The sequence below is a fragment of the Capsicum annuum genome, chromosome 6 (genome assembly GCF_002878395.1).
Source record: "Capsicum annuum cultivar UCD-10X-F1 chromosome 6, UCD10Xv1.1, whole genome shotgun sequence".
In the NCBI taxonomy this organism is placed as follows: Eukaryota; Viridiplantae; Streptophyta; class Magnoliopsida; order Solanales; family Solanaceae; genus Capsicum; species Capsicum annuum.
This window is the reverse complement of record NC_061116.1, coordinates 206,505,309-206,518,912: the sequence shown is the minus strand read 5'-3', so window position 1 is coordinate 206,518,912 and position 13,604 is coordinate 206,505,309. Positions and strand designations below refer to the sequence as shown.

At 32.2% G+C, this 13,604-nt stretch overlaps 1 protein-coding gene across 1 annotated transcript in view; it reads left to right on the top strand.

Moving 5' to 3' along the window:
* The first annotated feature begins 10,091 nt into the window (after positions 1–10,091).
* Positions 10,092–13,604, top strand: part of LOC107875976 (serine carboxypeptidase-like 45) — a 4,176-nt gene continuing 663 nt past the window's right edge. The window contains exons 1-9 of the mRNA XM_047413842.1: positions 10,092–10,544; positions 10,665–10,766; positions 10,855–10,950; positions 12,052–12,144; positions 12,242–12,321; positions 12,476–12,757; positions 12,876–13,000; positions 13,190–13,282; positions 13,400–13,517. Coding sequence (XP_047269798.1) covers positions 10,181–10,544; positions 10,665–10,766; positions 10,855–10,950; positions 12,052–12,144; positions 12,242–12,321; positions 12,476–12,757; positions 12,876–13,000; positions 13,190–13,282; positions 13,400–13,517 — 1,353 coding nt within the window. The 5' untranslated portion in view covers positions 10,092–10,180. The remainder of the gene's footprint in view (positions 10,545–10,664; positions 10,767–10,854; positions 10,951–12,051; positions 12,145–12,241; positions 12,322–12,475; positions 12,758–12,875; positions 13,001–13,189; positions 13,283–13,399; positions 13,518–13,604) is intronic.

Below are 13,604 nucleotides of genomic sequence, written 5' to 3'. Positions count from 1 at the left end.
TTTAGAAACCTAAAGCAAACTAAATCAAATGCATTAATAGCCTTATCGTGTATCCACCCTGACCAGTATCGTTAAAATCCAATAATGCCCTACTCGGAAAAAGACGTAGCCAATTGGCAACTGGGTTTGGTACAAGGAACTTTGCCACAAAGGAAGCTAATTGGTCAAAAGTTTAAAAACTTACTCAATTCTTTAGGAAAATATAATGGGATTTAAACGTAATCAATTGAGTTAAGATTATCTGAAGGATCAAATTTCATTTTTGTTCTATTGCAAAAGTGGGGTTAATCTTATTCTTTTTCTTTCTTGAATTCGAATGAAGAAGCTTCCAGATGTCTTGATATGTTGCTCTTCAAATATTCTCTCCCGCTTACTTTTATTTGTTATATTTCTTTCAGGGAAGAGAATATTTAATTAAGTTTTAGAACTAAATTAAATTAATTTAATATTTTAAAATTATATAAAAAATATTATAAATGACACTCTTTTCATATTAATATGATAAAACGATACATTTTAAAATATTAATAAAAATTTAATTCTTAAAAATTAAAACGTGACAAATAAAGATGGACAGAGGGAGTAATAAAATATTTGCTTTGACCAAAGTCAGCCAAACCTGGGACTTGACTTAGTCCAATGTTCACACATATTAGGAAAATGTAAATGTTTTTTTCTCCAATGTAACTTACCAATAAGAAAAAAGTGAGCTAACAGTATTGAGCAAATTGGAATTACATACGCGTGAAAAGATAACCACTATCAAGCACAAAAATATAGTGCAAATTAACTATTCAATACCAAACAAATAGGAGTAAGAAATAGTAATACTAGTTGCTCAAACGATTAATTTATCATAATTTGACTAATTATATGTTTATAGTCCGTGTATCATATCATACTCGCCGACCAATTCTAAATTCGTAGAAATTAATAATTACTAAACGTTGATCCACCGTAATCATCTTTCTTTATCCAAAAATTTGAGACCCATTATATTTAGCAAAACTCACATTAATCAAGCTACTAAAATGGATGGTAATTATTTGAAAAAGGTAAAAATAAATTACCCTAGTAATTTTTAAATATTCAGTTATCAAATCCATATTTAGTGGTTAGGATTGGATGGTTATTTTTTTAAAAAACCATTTTGCTAGTCTTTACTTACAACTCACAAGTACTTTTTACAGTACGAGAAAAAGTACCATAGAATAAAAAAATAAAAAACTGTAACTAAATTCCGTACTTATTTAGATTTAGAAAAAGTGATAAAATTTTAACATTTATTTTTTACTTCTAACATTTATCCAAATTTGAAACCCATTATATTTAGCAAAACTCACATTAACCAAGCTACTAAAATGGATGGTAATTACTCCATCTGTTTTATTTTAGTTGACCCTTATTGACTTGACACACCCCTTAAGAAATTATTTAATAGAACTTTATTTTACTAAAATAACCCTATTAATTATGTATTAAAAATATGAATTTGAGTAAATACACTTTATTTAATCATTTAATGTTGAGGATAATATTGGAAGAAAATAATAAAATGCATATTTAATGGATAGGATTGGATGGTAACTTTTTTAAAACCATTTTGCTAGTCTTTTAAATGGAGTTGTAATACGATTAGGTTTACACCTATCAAATTATTTAGACAACTTACAACTCTTAACTACTTTTTACAGTACGAGCAAAAGTACCATAGAACATAAAAAATAAATAAAAAATTACTCTAACTAAATTCCGTACTTATTGATTTAGAAACGTGACAAAGTTTTCTAGATTTTTTTGTACATTAAAAACAAGAGAATGATGAATCAAATTTTGATTATTAGTAGGCGTGGGGTTAGCAGCTTAAATTTCGGTCAAATATTCTTGTTATATGGTCTTAATTAAACAGTCTTCTTAACTCTAAAACTTATCCATTTAATTCGCAGTAAACTTAGCAATATCCCTTTGACCAAGCATTAAACACTCATGACTAAAGTGTGTGTATATATATAGATATTGACATACAGAATTTCGTTAAGTCCTAATATAATACTATAACAAACACTTCCTAGCAATTTTGGTCAGTTCATATTGAGAAGAAAAACAAGAGCATGGCAAAGAAAGAAGAGATTTCAATGTTGGAACAAAACCAAAAGGGTGATCATCATCGTTATCATCTTGTGCATAACCAAGTGAGGAAGATTAAGCAAGAAGAAGTGTCCAAGAACTATATAATAGATTTGTCATTGAAGCAGCCAGAGATGAAAATAGTTCTAGCAAGGGAGGTTATTGTGACAAGGCAACAGTACTCTAGATCACGACTTGGACGACTAAACTCCAGCCAATCCATCTTCGTCGGCAACAACTTAGCTTGAAGTATTACTCCCATCTTTTTGCTCGCTTGGTGACTTGATCACACAACTTTTGCGTTCATCATCTTAGCGAAGAGCAACCCGGCCGCTTAATTGGTTGTTAGTTTTTTATAGTATAGTACAGGGTCATGAAGAAATAGGGTCTACTGTTAGATTTTTTTTTGTTCCATATTTTGTAAGTATTTGATGGTCATGATCCTCTACTTTTATGGCAGATGATGATAAATATCTTTGATCTCTGCTTCAATTGGACCTATCAGAGTACTTCCAAGTTTGACAATTTTTAGATTCTGGCTGAGAGCAGATAAATGTTCTGTTTATGTTTTACTGATTTGGTAGGAGCCAAGAAAGTTGTTTGAAAACTAGCTAATTTTATGTTCGAAGGTACATTTTAACCGTGTATAAATAATAGTATAATTTTTCACTAATCTCTTTGAATAAGGAGATGAAATCATGGTAAAACCTCAAAAGCACCATTGAATATACTAGCAAATAGGAAGTATTTTGTACAACAACTAAACTTGAGAAGTTCTCTATTGTTTTATCCTTGATGATCATGGGGAAAATTATCATGAACATATATTGTGTAGTTATTGATTAAGATTCTTGGTATACAGATGAAGACTTGAGGTGATAGCCAAATTCCTTGTTTCTGTCCCCAATCTTAAATCCTCCATCTCTCAAATCAAATCACCAAATTCTTCTGCATCTCTTAAATCCTCCATATCTCAAACAAAATCAGCAAATTCCTCTCCATTTCTCAAATCAAATCACCAAATTCATACTTTTCCTAAAAAAAATCTATTTTAGCTTGTTTACAAACAAGCTCCCAAAGGAGTTGAAAGGGTTATTGAGGCCCATAAACTTCTTCAATCAACCCATGAAACATACGATTAATCAACTTATAATTTCTTTTGTTCATTTTTTTAAAACTTGTGTAAAATTATTATTGATAAAATAATGGCAAGAGAACCTTATTTTTGTGCATCTATAATTACGCGGAGAAACGAAGGCATTGAAGCACAAGTTAACTACACACTGATTATGATTAGTAATTACTTGGTGTGAGTTTGGTATTCGGTTCGGTATTTTCAAAGTTCAAATTTGATAATTTGGTAATTGATATTTGAACGCAGATACTACATACCATACTTATAAACATTGGTTCGGTAATTCGGTATATTAAATTTCAATTCGGTACAATATTTTTGGTAATATCATATTAAAGTTGGAGATATGAAAATGTACGTTTAAACTTCAAAGAGTATATTTAATAAAACTCTATTTAGTATTCGTTTTGCTGTTTTTTATTAATATATTATTAAGATCCAAAAGATTTTTTGGGATTAACTAATACTTTTGTCTATTGGGTTGGTTATATATAAATATATATATTACAAATCGATATTCGGTAAATACCAAATACCAAACGGTATTAATATCTTGCACCAAATCCAATCCTGAATACTGAAATATTGAAATTTTACTCTCAAAGACCATACCAAATATCAAATTACCGAATATCAATTATCAAATTTTTCGATTCGATTCAATAATTCGATTCTCAGTATTTTATATCCATCCCTAATAATTACTATGCTAAAATTAATACGTTGACCGCTTTTTTCAACTTTTTCAAACGAGTATATAATTAAGATTCTGTTCTTCCTTTATTTTCACAAATAAATACTCGTATCAAGTTCTCACTCCGTTTCAAATTACCCGTCTCAAATTGAGATGACACAATTAAATAATATTTATATTTTAATTTAAAGAATAAGTAATTAATGTAAAGGGGTAAAACATGAATTTTTTTTAATCTCTTCTTGATTAATGAAAAAGACAAGTAAAATGAGAAATCAAATTAAAAAATTTGAGACAGATAATTTTAGACGGAAGGAGTAGTAATTTGTTTAGCAAGTAGTCTGCTCTTCTATAAGAGTTAGTTTTAAGTTATTTCATTCTTATATTCAGGGGCGGATTCAAGAATTTTTTTCGGGAGGTTCGAAATATAAAATATAAAAATATAAATATGTGAAAAAGCTAATAAAGTACAATTTTAAGAGATGTAAAATATTTTATTTATTTATAAAGCACTAGCACCTAGCATTTTTTTTCCTTTTTATAATAAGTATTGTACAGTACATTTAATAAGTAGCAGCTGCACAGCCGCAGGACATATTAAAAAGGAAAGAACAATGACTAGCAGGGATGATCGAACCCGTGCAGTAGGTTGAAGGAAGCGCCCAAGAAGTGCAAATAACATCACTGGGCTATCTAAATATCTTGTTTCATGTGGTTCAATATTAATATATATGCATAAATATAGATTTTCTATCTTCTATATACAACGTAATTTTTTGCCGAGCAGGTTCGGATAAACCCCAGGAACCATGTAGGTCCGCCCCTGCTTATATTTAAGCATCTTTGTACGTACCTCTTATTTTTATAAAAAGAAGCTTATGAGAATATCTAGCCTGCTGTAAAAAAAAAAAAAAAAAAATACCTGCCAGCACATTTGGTAAAAGGCATTAGATTGGATCGGAAAATAAAATTTGAAAAACGTTATCCCAAGAAAAAAAAAATAAATAAATTGTACGTATACATCATCAAATAGTTCTTTAAGCATTGACTTTTCTGATTACAATAGAATGTCAAATTAATGACACAAAGAATGTCAACATATTAAAACATGTAACTCTAGCAAATCAGTATTTACACTGGAGTATGTTGGAGCTTTAGCAAAGAAAAGCGCCAATGGAAAAAAATAAATAAAAACGTAACACAAGAAAATGTAACTACAAATACAGACAATAAATTACTTGGATAAAAGAATGAAAAATCTATAATTAATCTTTACATACATTATTATGTTGTTGTGACATTATTTACATAACATCATAACCCATGGGTGCAGGTGAATATGCATCTATACCAAAGTGCCAATTAAGCGAAGCAAAGCGTAATAACTGACATAAAAGTGCATTTAGTGAGCCTTAACATTAATTATTTGTTCTTCAAATTATTTTTTCAAGACCTAACCTTATAGTAAAGATCAATTAATATATATAATGTGGTTATAAACTAGCCAAGGAAAAGTGAATAGAGGGGAGTATATGCTAAGGAAGCAAACATGCAATTCTATCAGATGAGGAAGAAATATTCAGAATATAGCTTTGAATTTAATTGTGAAAAAAAAACCAGAAAACATCAGTGTGCCATGAAATAATTAATACCAACACTTTCCAATTTTCATGAACAAGCTATGGATCGAGAGTTTAAGTTTGGTGCACGGTTACCTGTTATAGCAGAGTATCGGATCCAGGAACTTTCTTTAGGAGGTTCGAAAAAATAAAAATATAAATGTGTGAAAAAGCCAATAAAATACAATTTCAAGGGATGTAAAATATTTTTTTTTATTTATTCAGCAGTAGCACCTAGCGTTGTTGTTGCTGTGTGTTTTTTTTTTTTTTTTTTGTTTTTTTTTTTTTATAATAACAGCTGTACAGTACAGCTAATATAGGTACCAACTGTACAGCCACAGGACATTTTAAAAAAAACAAAGAACAGCCACTGGCGGGGATCGAACCCTAGGGTGCAGGAAGCGCCCAAAAGTGCAAATAACATCACTGCGTTATCTAAGTGCGTTATTTTGTGGGGTTCAACATTAATATATGTGCTTCTCCGTCCCAAATTACTCGTCTTAAATTTCCTAATTTGATTTGTTTATGATGCACCAAACTGAAAAATCATGAATCAATGTAGAGACAAATATCACTGAAATTTCAATAGTAAATCCAAGATGGGCCTTTGTAGAATTTGGGCTGTAGCCCAATCTTTAACAGCTAGAGGACAAAGTGCATAGGCTCATCTCTTGAGTTCGGAATCCAATTTTGACGTCACAAATTTAACTTGAGTCCCTCTTTTTTTAAAAAATAAAATAAAATTGCACATGTATTCACTTTGGGATAATTTTAGGCATCCAGTAACAAAATCTAAGTTCAGATATTGTGTCTGAAATTTTATAAAACTGAAGTTGAGGTAATATATGATTGAAGTTAAACTATTTTTGCGACTTCAACGAAATTGCATGAATTTCGAACATAAATGATTAAAGTTAAGTAAAAATAATTGAATTTTAAATAAAAACAACTTAGAATCTAGACATTGCATATGAACTCTAATTTTATCAAACTTAATTTCAGACATTACAAGTTTGAAGTTTGATTGTCAAGTTTTTATGAGCAAATTTTCTTTATTAGATCACTACATGTTAAATAATAGATGTCAAAACAGGATATCCCATAAAGTACAGTGATTGCACCCAATAACCAAGTTTATCCTTCTATTTAAATTATATTCAATTTATTTGTCAATTTTACTTTCACTGTTTCACACCCCCATACCTGAAGTGCATACATGTGCTAAAATTTTAGAAAGACGGCTATATGTTAAATGATGATGCCAAAACAGGATATTCCATAAAAATTTCACAAAGCTAAAGAGTAGGAATTGCACCCAATAGCCAATTTTATCGAGCTTAATTACCTTTGAACATGCTGTAATACATCTAAGAAATTATTTTACTGAACATACGTTCCTCTGTATGCATAACATCAACATGGACTAAATTTGCCTTGTCCAAGCCAAGGACTTTATGCTAAAGAGTCCCGAATACTGATGATTCAGATCAAATTTGACATATTTAAACCACAAAATACTCGTCGTTCATTTAGGTGTATCCAGCCTACTATTAAAAATATAAATGAAAAATAATAGAAAAAACTATCAATATAATTTTTTTTTTTACCAGTGCATAAATCAATTGTATACAAAACAAAACAAAACAAAACGAAAGAGCATTGTGTTTAGGATGCAAACAAAATGGTGTGTATACAAATAGAAGAGTTATAATCGTGTCGACGGCGTGCGCGGCGTGGTTACAGGCGCTAATTCGCTAAAGACAAAGTTTTTATTGGTCTTCCATTATATATTTTATTAATTGGTTCTAGTTGGTTAATTGGACTTTTAATTTGTCACAAGATTAGGTAACTCAATTTTCAATGTTAGTTAGGGAAGGCTAATGCTAGCATAAAATTAAAGAGAAAAAACTCAACGTATCTTTGACTTTGTGTAAAGTTTGTCTCAATGTAATTATATTCCATTTTCTTTTCCCACAACGCATTTTGTTCATTACTCGCACTATAGACAATCCATTATTCAATCAGGTCACTATCGCAATAATTTGTTTTTATTGAATAAAATTGTTTCTTTCTTGTCCATACCAAGTTTGAGTTAGCCGTTTGGCGCCCGGAAAAGCTCTCAAATAAACCCTTTCCCAATCCGTCACCTGATCAGCACACAAGAATTCACTCTCATCGCTTGCTTTGAGCATTCTAATTTCTTTGAAGTAACAACTTTAGAGACATGATCCCGTTAATTAAGATCGAGAACACATTACTAACAAAAGAGACGAGAAAGCAGTCGTCTAATGTTATTCTAGTGCATCACATTAAAAACGTAGCAAATCACCTTGATATACCTTCTCTCTGAAAGATGATTAAGATGCTATTAACAGTTCACATATCATATATTAAACTAATACGAACAATACAAATGCTATACTTGAATTTCAACCAAAAGATCTATAAAGGTTCTCATTGTTTGTTACATCTCTAGTAGGAAAAGGGTATTGAGCTTTCAAGTTTATATGTCTATCTTTCTTTTGGCAGCTATGCAAGTGGGGAAAAAGAAATATTTCTACTTAAAAAAAATTGCAACTTTTGTAAAGGCTCTTTCTGTTAATCTCAAAAGGTGGTGGAGTGAGGGTGAGGGGGGGGGGGGGACACTATAGTTTAGAAGTTATAATGGGGTTTTTGTGAGTGCGTGAAAAGCATAGTGACAAATCATCATGATGATGGTTTAGATACCTCATTATTATAGGGACACACTTTTCATGTAAAGTTTTCAAAGACTATATAATTACTCGTATCCCTTCAACCAAATAAGTACATAAAGATAATGTTTCATTCTCTAGATGTATTTGATTTGGGAGTATATGCCATGATTCACCTTTTGATTAATTTAATTACATCATTTCTCCATTTCCAATGTTCCAACTAATGTCTCTCTAAGTACAGAATATTTTCCTCGTCTTATTTATCCAGATATTGTTACTTCAACTGTTAAAACATTTTTAAACCTAAGATAATGTGTTGTAGTTGATTAAATTAGTACAATTTTCATGCATGAAAATCGACTCAAATTGTTTAGAGGCCGTTTAGTTTGGAGGCAAGTTATTGGGTGAATAAAATTCTTCGAACAATCTAAGTTTGAATCAAATCTAGAATGGTCGTTTGGTAAGAAGTATAACGTGAAATATCACATAATTAAGTTTGCTATTAAATTTATACCATGTTTGGTATACTAGACACGGAATTAGTCTTGATATCCCATTTTATTTCATTCAACATGATTTTTTTTTATACCACCTCCCATACGGTATAAATTAGTCCAGTGATTATAATCTCAAAACTATAATTTCGGGATAATTTAATCCACGTACCGAAGATCTTAGTGTACAGTAGGTGTTAATTTATGATTATTTTGTATATTTTTCCGTTGAAGGTTAGGGTAGAAAAGATTGAAATCTGGAGAATTGACACAATATTCTGGTTCATTTTTCTGAGACATGGAAAGTTATAATGTAAAGCTACTCTGGATAAAGAAACATACCTTTACCAAATTGTGACAGAGCATATACTGATTTTTCACTTTGCATTTCATTTTATTGGAAACTTAATCAGTATCATAAATTTGCAGTAGAAATTTGTTGAAGAATTCAAAAGGCAAAGAAACTCCTGGGGACTACACTGTCCCTACTCTCTCCTTTCATAGTTAAGAAAATAAATGCCTCTTTGCTCAGTGCTGAATCTGTTGACAGAGAGCCATTGTGCACTATATGGGGACCAGATAACAATTTCTCCATTTCCTCTCTGGTCATTTTGGTCTCTAGTCCATGTCCCTCTCTGCTCAACATTTACATACCAACACCCATTAACATTATGGTGGAGTGACAAGTATTCCTTCATCCTTAAAAGGACAGTTTGGGTGTATCAAAGTTTTCGCTATGTGCATGATTTGAGGAAGGGCCCCACCATAAGAATGTATTGCACAACATTTCTGTCAGAGGCTGTTTTTAGGATTTAAATCCGTGAAATCCTGATCATATGACAGAAACTCTACCAGTTACTTCAGGGCTCCCCTTCAATACTTAAAAATATCATATTTGAGCATTTATGGATAACAATTAGCGTTTGTTGGGAGTGTTTTACCTTCAATACGAGACTTTTTGTTGAGATCCTATATCGACTGGAGATGAGGTCATTGGTCTACTTATATAATCTCGGACAATCCTTCCTCATGAGTTAAATTTTTGAGTTAAGTTAGACACGAAATAAAGTTTCCGTCAAAATTAGACTCATCCTAATTAATTTATTTACTCGACATTGGACTCACATTTTGTATTGTCCATGCTTTAGCTATCCAAGTGACACGTGTCTTTGGTCCATATATGATCATGAGCAATCTTTACCTCATGAGTTAGATTTTGAGATTGAATTAAACCCAAATTTAATTTCATTTATCACCTGTCTATGCAAATCTGAATTCAATTGACCCCAACACAAATATCCTACAATGGATGGGAAACAACAACAAAAAATTTACACGCCTAGAGACAAGAGAATATGACAGTTTGATTATACTATTAAACACCAGTAAATTGGAGTAGGCATGCTATTTATTTAATGCCACCCACTCATAAGTCCATGACTTTCTGTTTGTGCCTTCCAGTATATAGTAGCTCAGCTCTATCCAAGTATTGTCACTCAACAGAACTCCTTTTCCTCTCCAACATACAACTTTGCAAACCTTCAAAAGCAATGGCTATGTCTGTCTTTTTCTTTCTTCTTTGTGTTTCTCTAGGAATTGGATATGCATTTCCTCATCCAGACAAAATCATTCAACTGCCTGGACAACCTCTAGTGGGATTTCAACATTTTTCAGGCTATGTTACTGTTGATGACAAGAAACAAAGAGCTCTTTTTTACTACTTTGTGGAAGCTGAAACAGATCCTGCTTCTAAGCCTCTTGTTTTGTGGCTTAATGGAGGTACACAAAAGTTACTTCCTTTTTTCTTGAAATTAAGTGTCATTTATACAAAATTTTGCCATTTGGTTAATTTTCTTGAAAAAGTTTAAAACTTTATGTATGTGCACTTGTTTTGTGTAGGACCTGGTTGTTCTTCAGTGGGGGTAGGTGCATTCTCTGAGAATGGTCCATTTAGACCAAGAGGACAAGTTCTTGTAAAGAATGAACACAGTTGGAACAAAGGTGAATGGATTTTCTTTTATTCAAGGAATTTTTTTTGTTCACTCTTTTTTACTTTATGAGAAATTTTGATTCTTTCTTGAATATGCAGAGGCAAATATGTTGTACTTGGAGTCTCCAGTTGGGGTTGGCTTCTCTTATTCAACTAATACATCTTCCTATGAGACAGTTAATGATGAGATAACAGGTACTCTCACTTTCAACTTGTTTGGCTTGATTCGGAGTACAATGGTCAAACTAACTAATGTTTGGTGTGAATTTAGACATAGAATCTCTTAATTTTTTGAGATAAAACTACGTAAAGAGTACGGCACGTCACAACAGTTACCAATTCAAAATACTTAGGAAGTATTTTCAAAAATTATGATACAAGAAAATATCATTTGATTTGTGGTGGAGTCAAAATTTTCACTAATTATCCAACAAAATGAAGAAGTAAACGCATAAAGAAGATAAAAACATCTATTATATATACATAAAAAATATTTTAACCGTAGAAGGAGAATTAGGATCCTCGACCCTACCTCACTCCGCCCCTGCATTTGACTGTCCAAATAGTAAATAAGACATATTGAAAAGGAGGGAGTAAGTTTTAGCTAGTGATTGCCATAGTTTCATCTGTTTAATTGCTATGTTTTAGCTAGTGATTGCCATAATTTCATCTGTTTAATTGCAAACATGGATTTCATGTTTAGATTTTCTTAGGGAAAAGAGTCCGAAATATGCCTAAACTTTGGCGAAAATTGTTGTAACACACCTCAACTTTGCAGGATTCTATGAACCCCTCGACTATTTATTACCGTATTTTTTTGGCATATATTTGTCCAGCTGGACCACTGCGTGAATACACGCACACTGAGCGCGTAAGGAATTGACTACTCTATTTGCACAAATATATGCCACAAAAATACGGTAATAAATAGTCGAGGGGGGTCGTAGGACTCCCGCAAAGTTAAGGCGTTATAGCAATTTTAGCGAAAGTTTAGGTATATTTTGGAACTTTTTCCCATTTTCTTATTCAAGACTTAAAAGTTCAGCTAAAAGCTTGCCCTTTTCTTGTTCTGTTTTTATATTCTTTTCTATAATGACCATGTGATGTCCATCACCATTTAAATACTGGATTAGAGCAGTAATCTAGCTTTTCTTTTAAGGTGTAAAGGAAAAGCAACATGTTAAATGAGATTCTGGAATCCTACTGATTTGTCTGTGTGTAGTTTTAACTGTTAATTGATTTATAATTTTATCTTAAAGCTGTTTCACTTTTGTGTTTTTTCTTTATGGTTTTTAGCCAGGGACAATGTTGTGTTCTTGCAACGCTGGTTCAATAAATTCCCACAGTATAGAAACAACAATTTATTTTTAACTGGGGAGAGTTATGCAGGTATCTTTTTCTTAAGCACTTTGATTAACATGCTAGTAACATTTTAAAATTTTAGATCTTTTCCTTGGTTAGTCATATTTTTGTATGTTGATTGCAGGCCATTATGTACCTCAACTTGCCAAGCTCATGATTGAGCTTAACAACAAGAAGAAAGTGTTCAATTTGAAAGGAGTTGCGGTGAGTAAGACCTTATTTTCAGTTCACACTCGCAATCGAAACTTGTAGGATTAAGTTAACGAAAGGTTAAATTTGAGGAGATGTGTTGTCTTTGTAGTGCATGAGATCGAAAATCTAGTTCTTGTTTAATCCTTTTTTTTTCTTGTCATGGCAGCTGGGTAATCCGGTTTTGGAATTTGCTACTGACTTCAATTCGAGGGCTGAGTACTTCTGGTCTCATGGCCTAATATCAGACTCCACGTACAGAATGTTCACTTCTGTTTGCAATTATTCTCGCTATGTGAGTGAGTACTACAGGGAAAATGTATCGCCAATGTGTTCAAGAGTCATGAGCTTAGTCAGTAGAGAAACCAGCAAATTCGTAGACAAATATGATGTTACGCTCGATGTATGTATGTCATCAGTGCTTTCTCAGTCCAAAATTATAAGTCCACAAGTAAGTTATTGCTTAAACTGTGTTAATGTCCCGATACTGTCTCCCTTTTATTTCGTTAGGCTTCACCAACGTCTTATCCAACTAACACTGACTGTGTCTTACTGATACTAATTGCTAGGAAAGTGCTGAGAAGATAGATGTCTGCATCGACGATGAAACTGTCAATTACTTAAACCGACAAGATGTGAGAAGGGCTCTTCATGCCAGGCTTGTTGGTGTTCGCAGCTGGGATGTTTGCAGCACGTGAGTCAATCCACAAGCTTATCTTGCCTCTTGAGTTCCTCTACTAAGACAATCTATGTTATTTATGGTCAGCTAAATTTAAATGAATTTGTTTCTCAACATCACTTGCTATGAATTAAATCAATACAAAGTTATAGCACAGTTACAAGCTGTAGTCGTACTAATTATTTTTTCCTTCTGCTTCCGCAGCATTCTGGATTATCAATTGCTTGACATAGAGATGCCAACCATATCTATAGTAGGATTGCTTGTCGAGGAGAGAATTCCAGTCTTAATCTACAGGTACTTAGATTGGAAGAGTTCCATCTAACCACAATGCTTGTAAATAGATCTGTTTTTTCTTGAAATCTCTTTTCTGATTCAAGATCGTAGTGTAACATGTAAAAATTTTGACGACAGTGGGGATCAAGATTCTGTTGTTCCGCTAACTGGAAGCCGCTCCGTGGTACATCAACTAGCAAAACAGATGGGGCTGAACACAACTGTACCCTATAGAGTATGGTTTGCAGGACAGCAGGTAAAGACTTGCATTCGGTCCATTTTGTGTAATGCCATAGTTATTTTAATGTTACTTTCATGATGAAGAAGCTCATTCTCTCTCTCT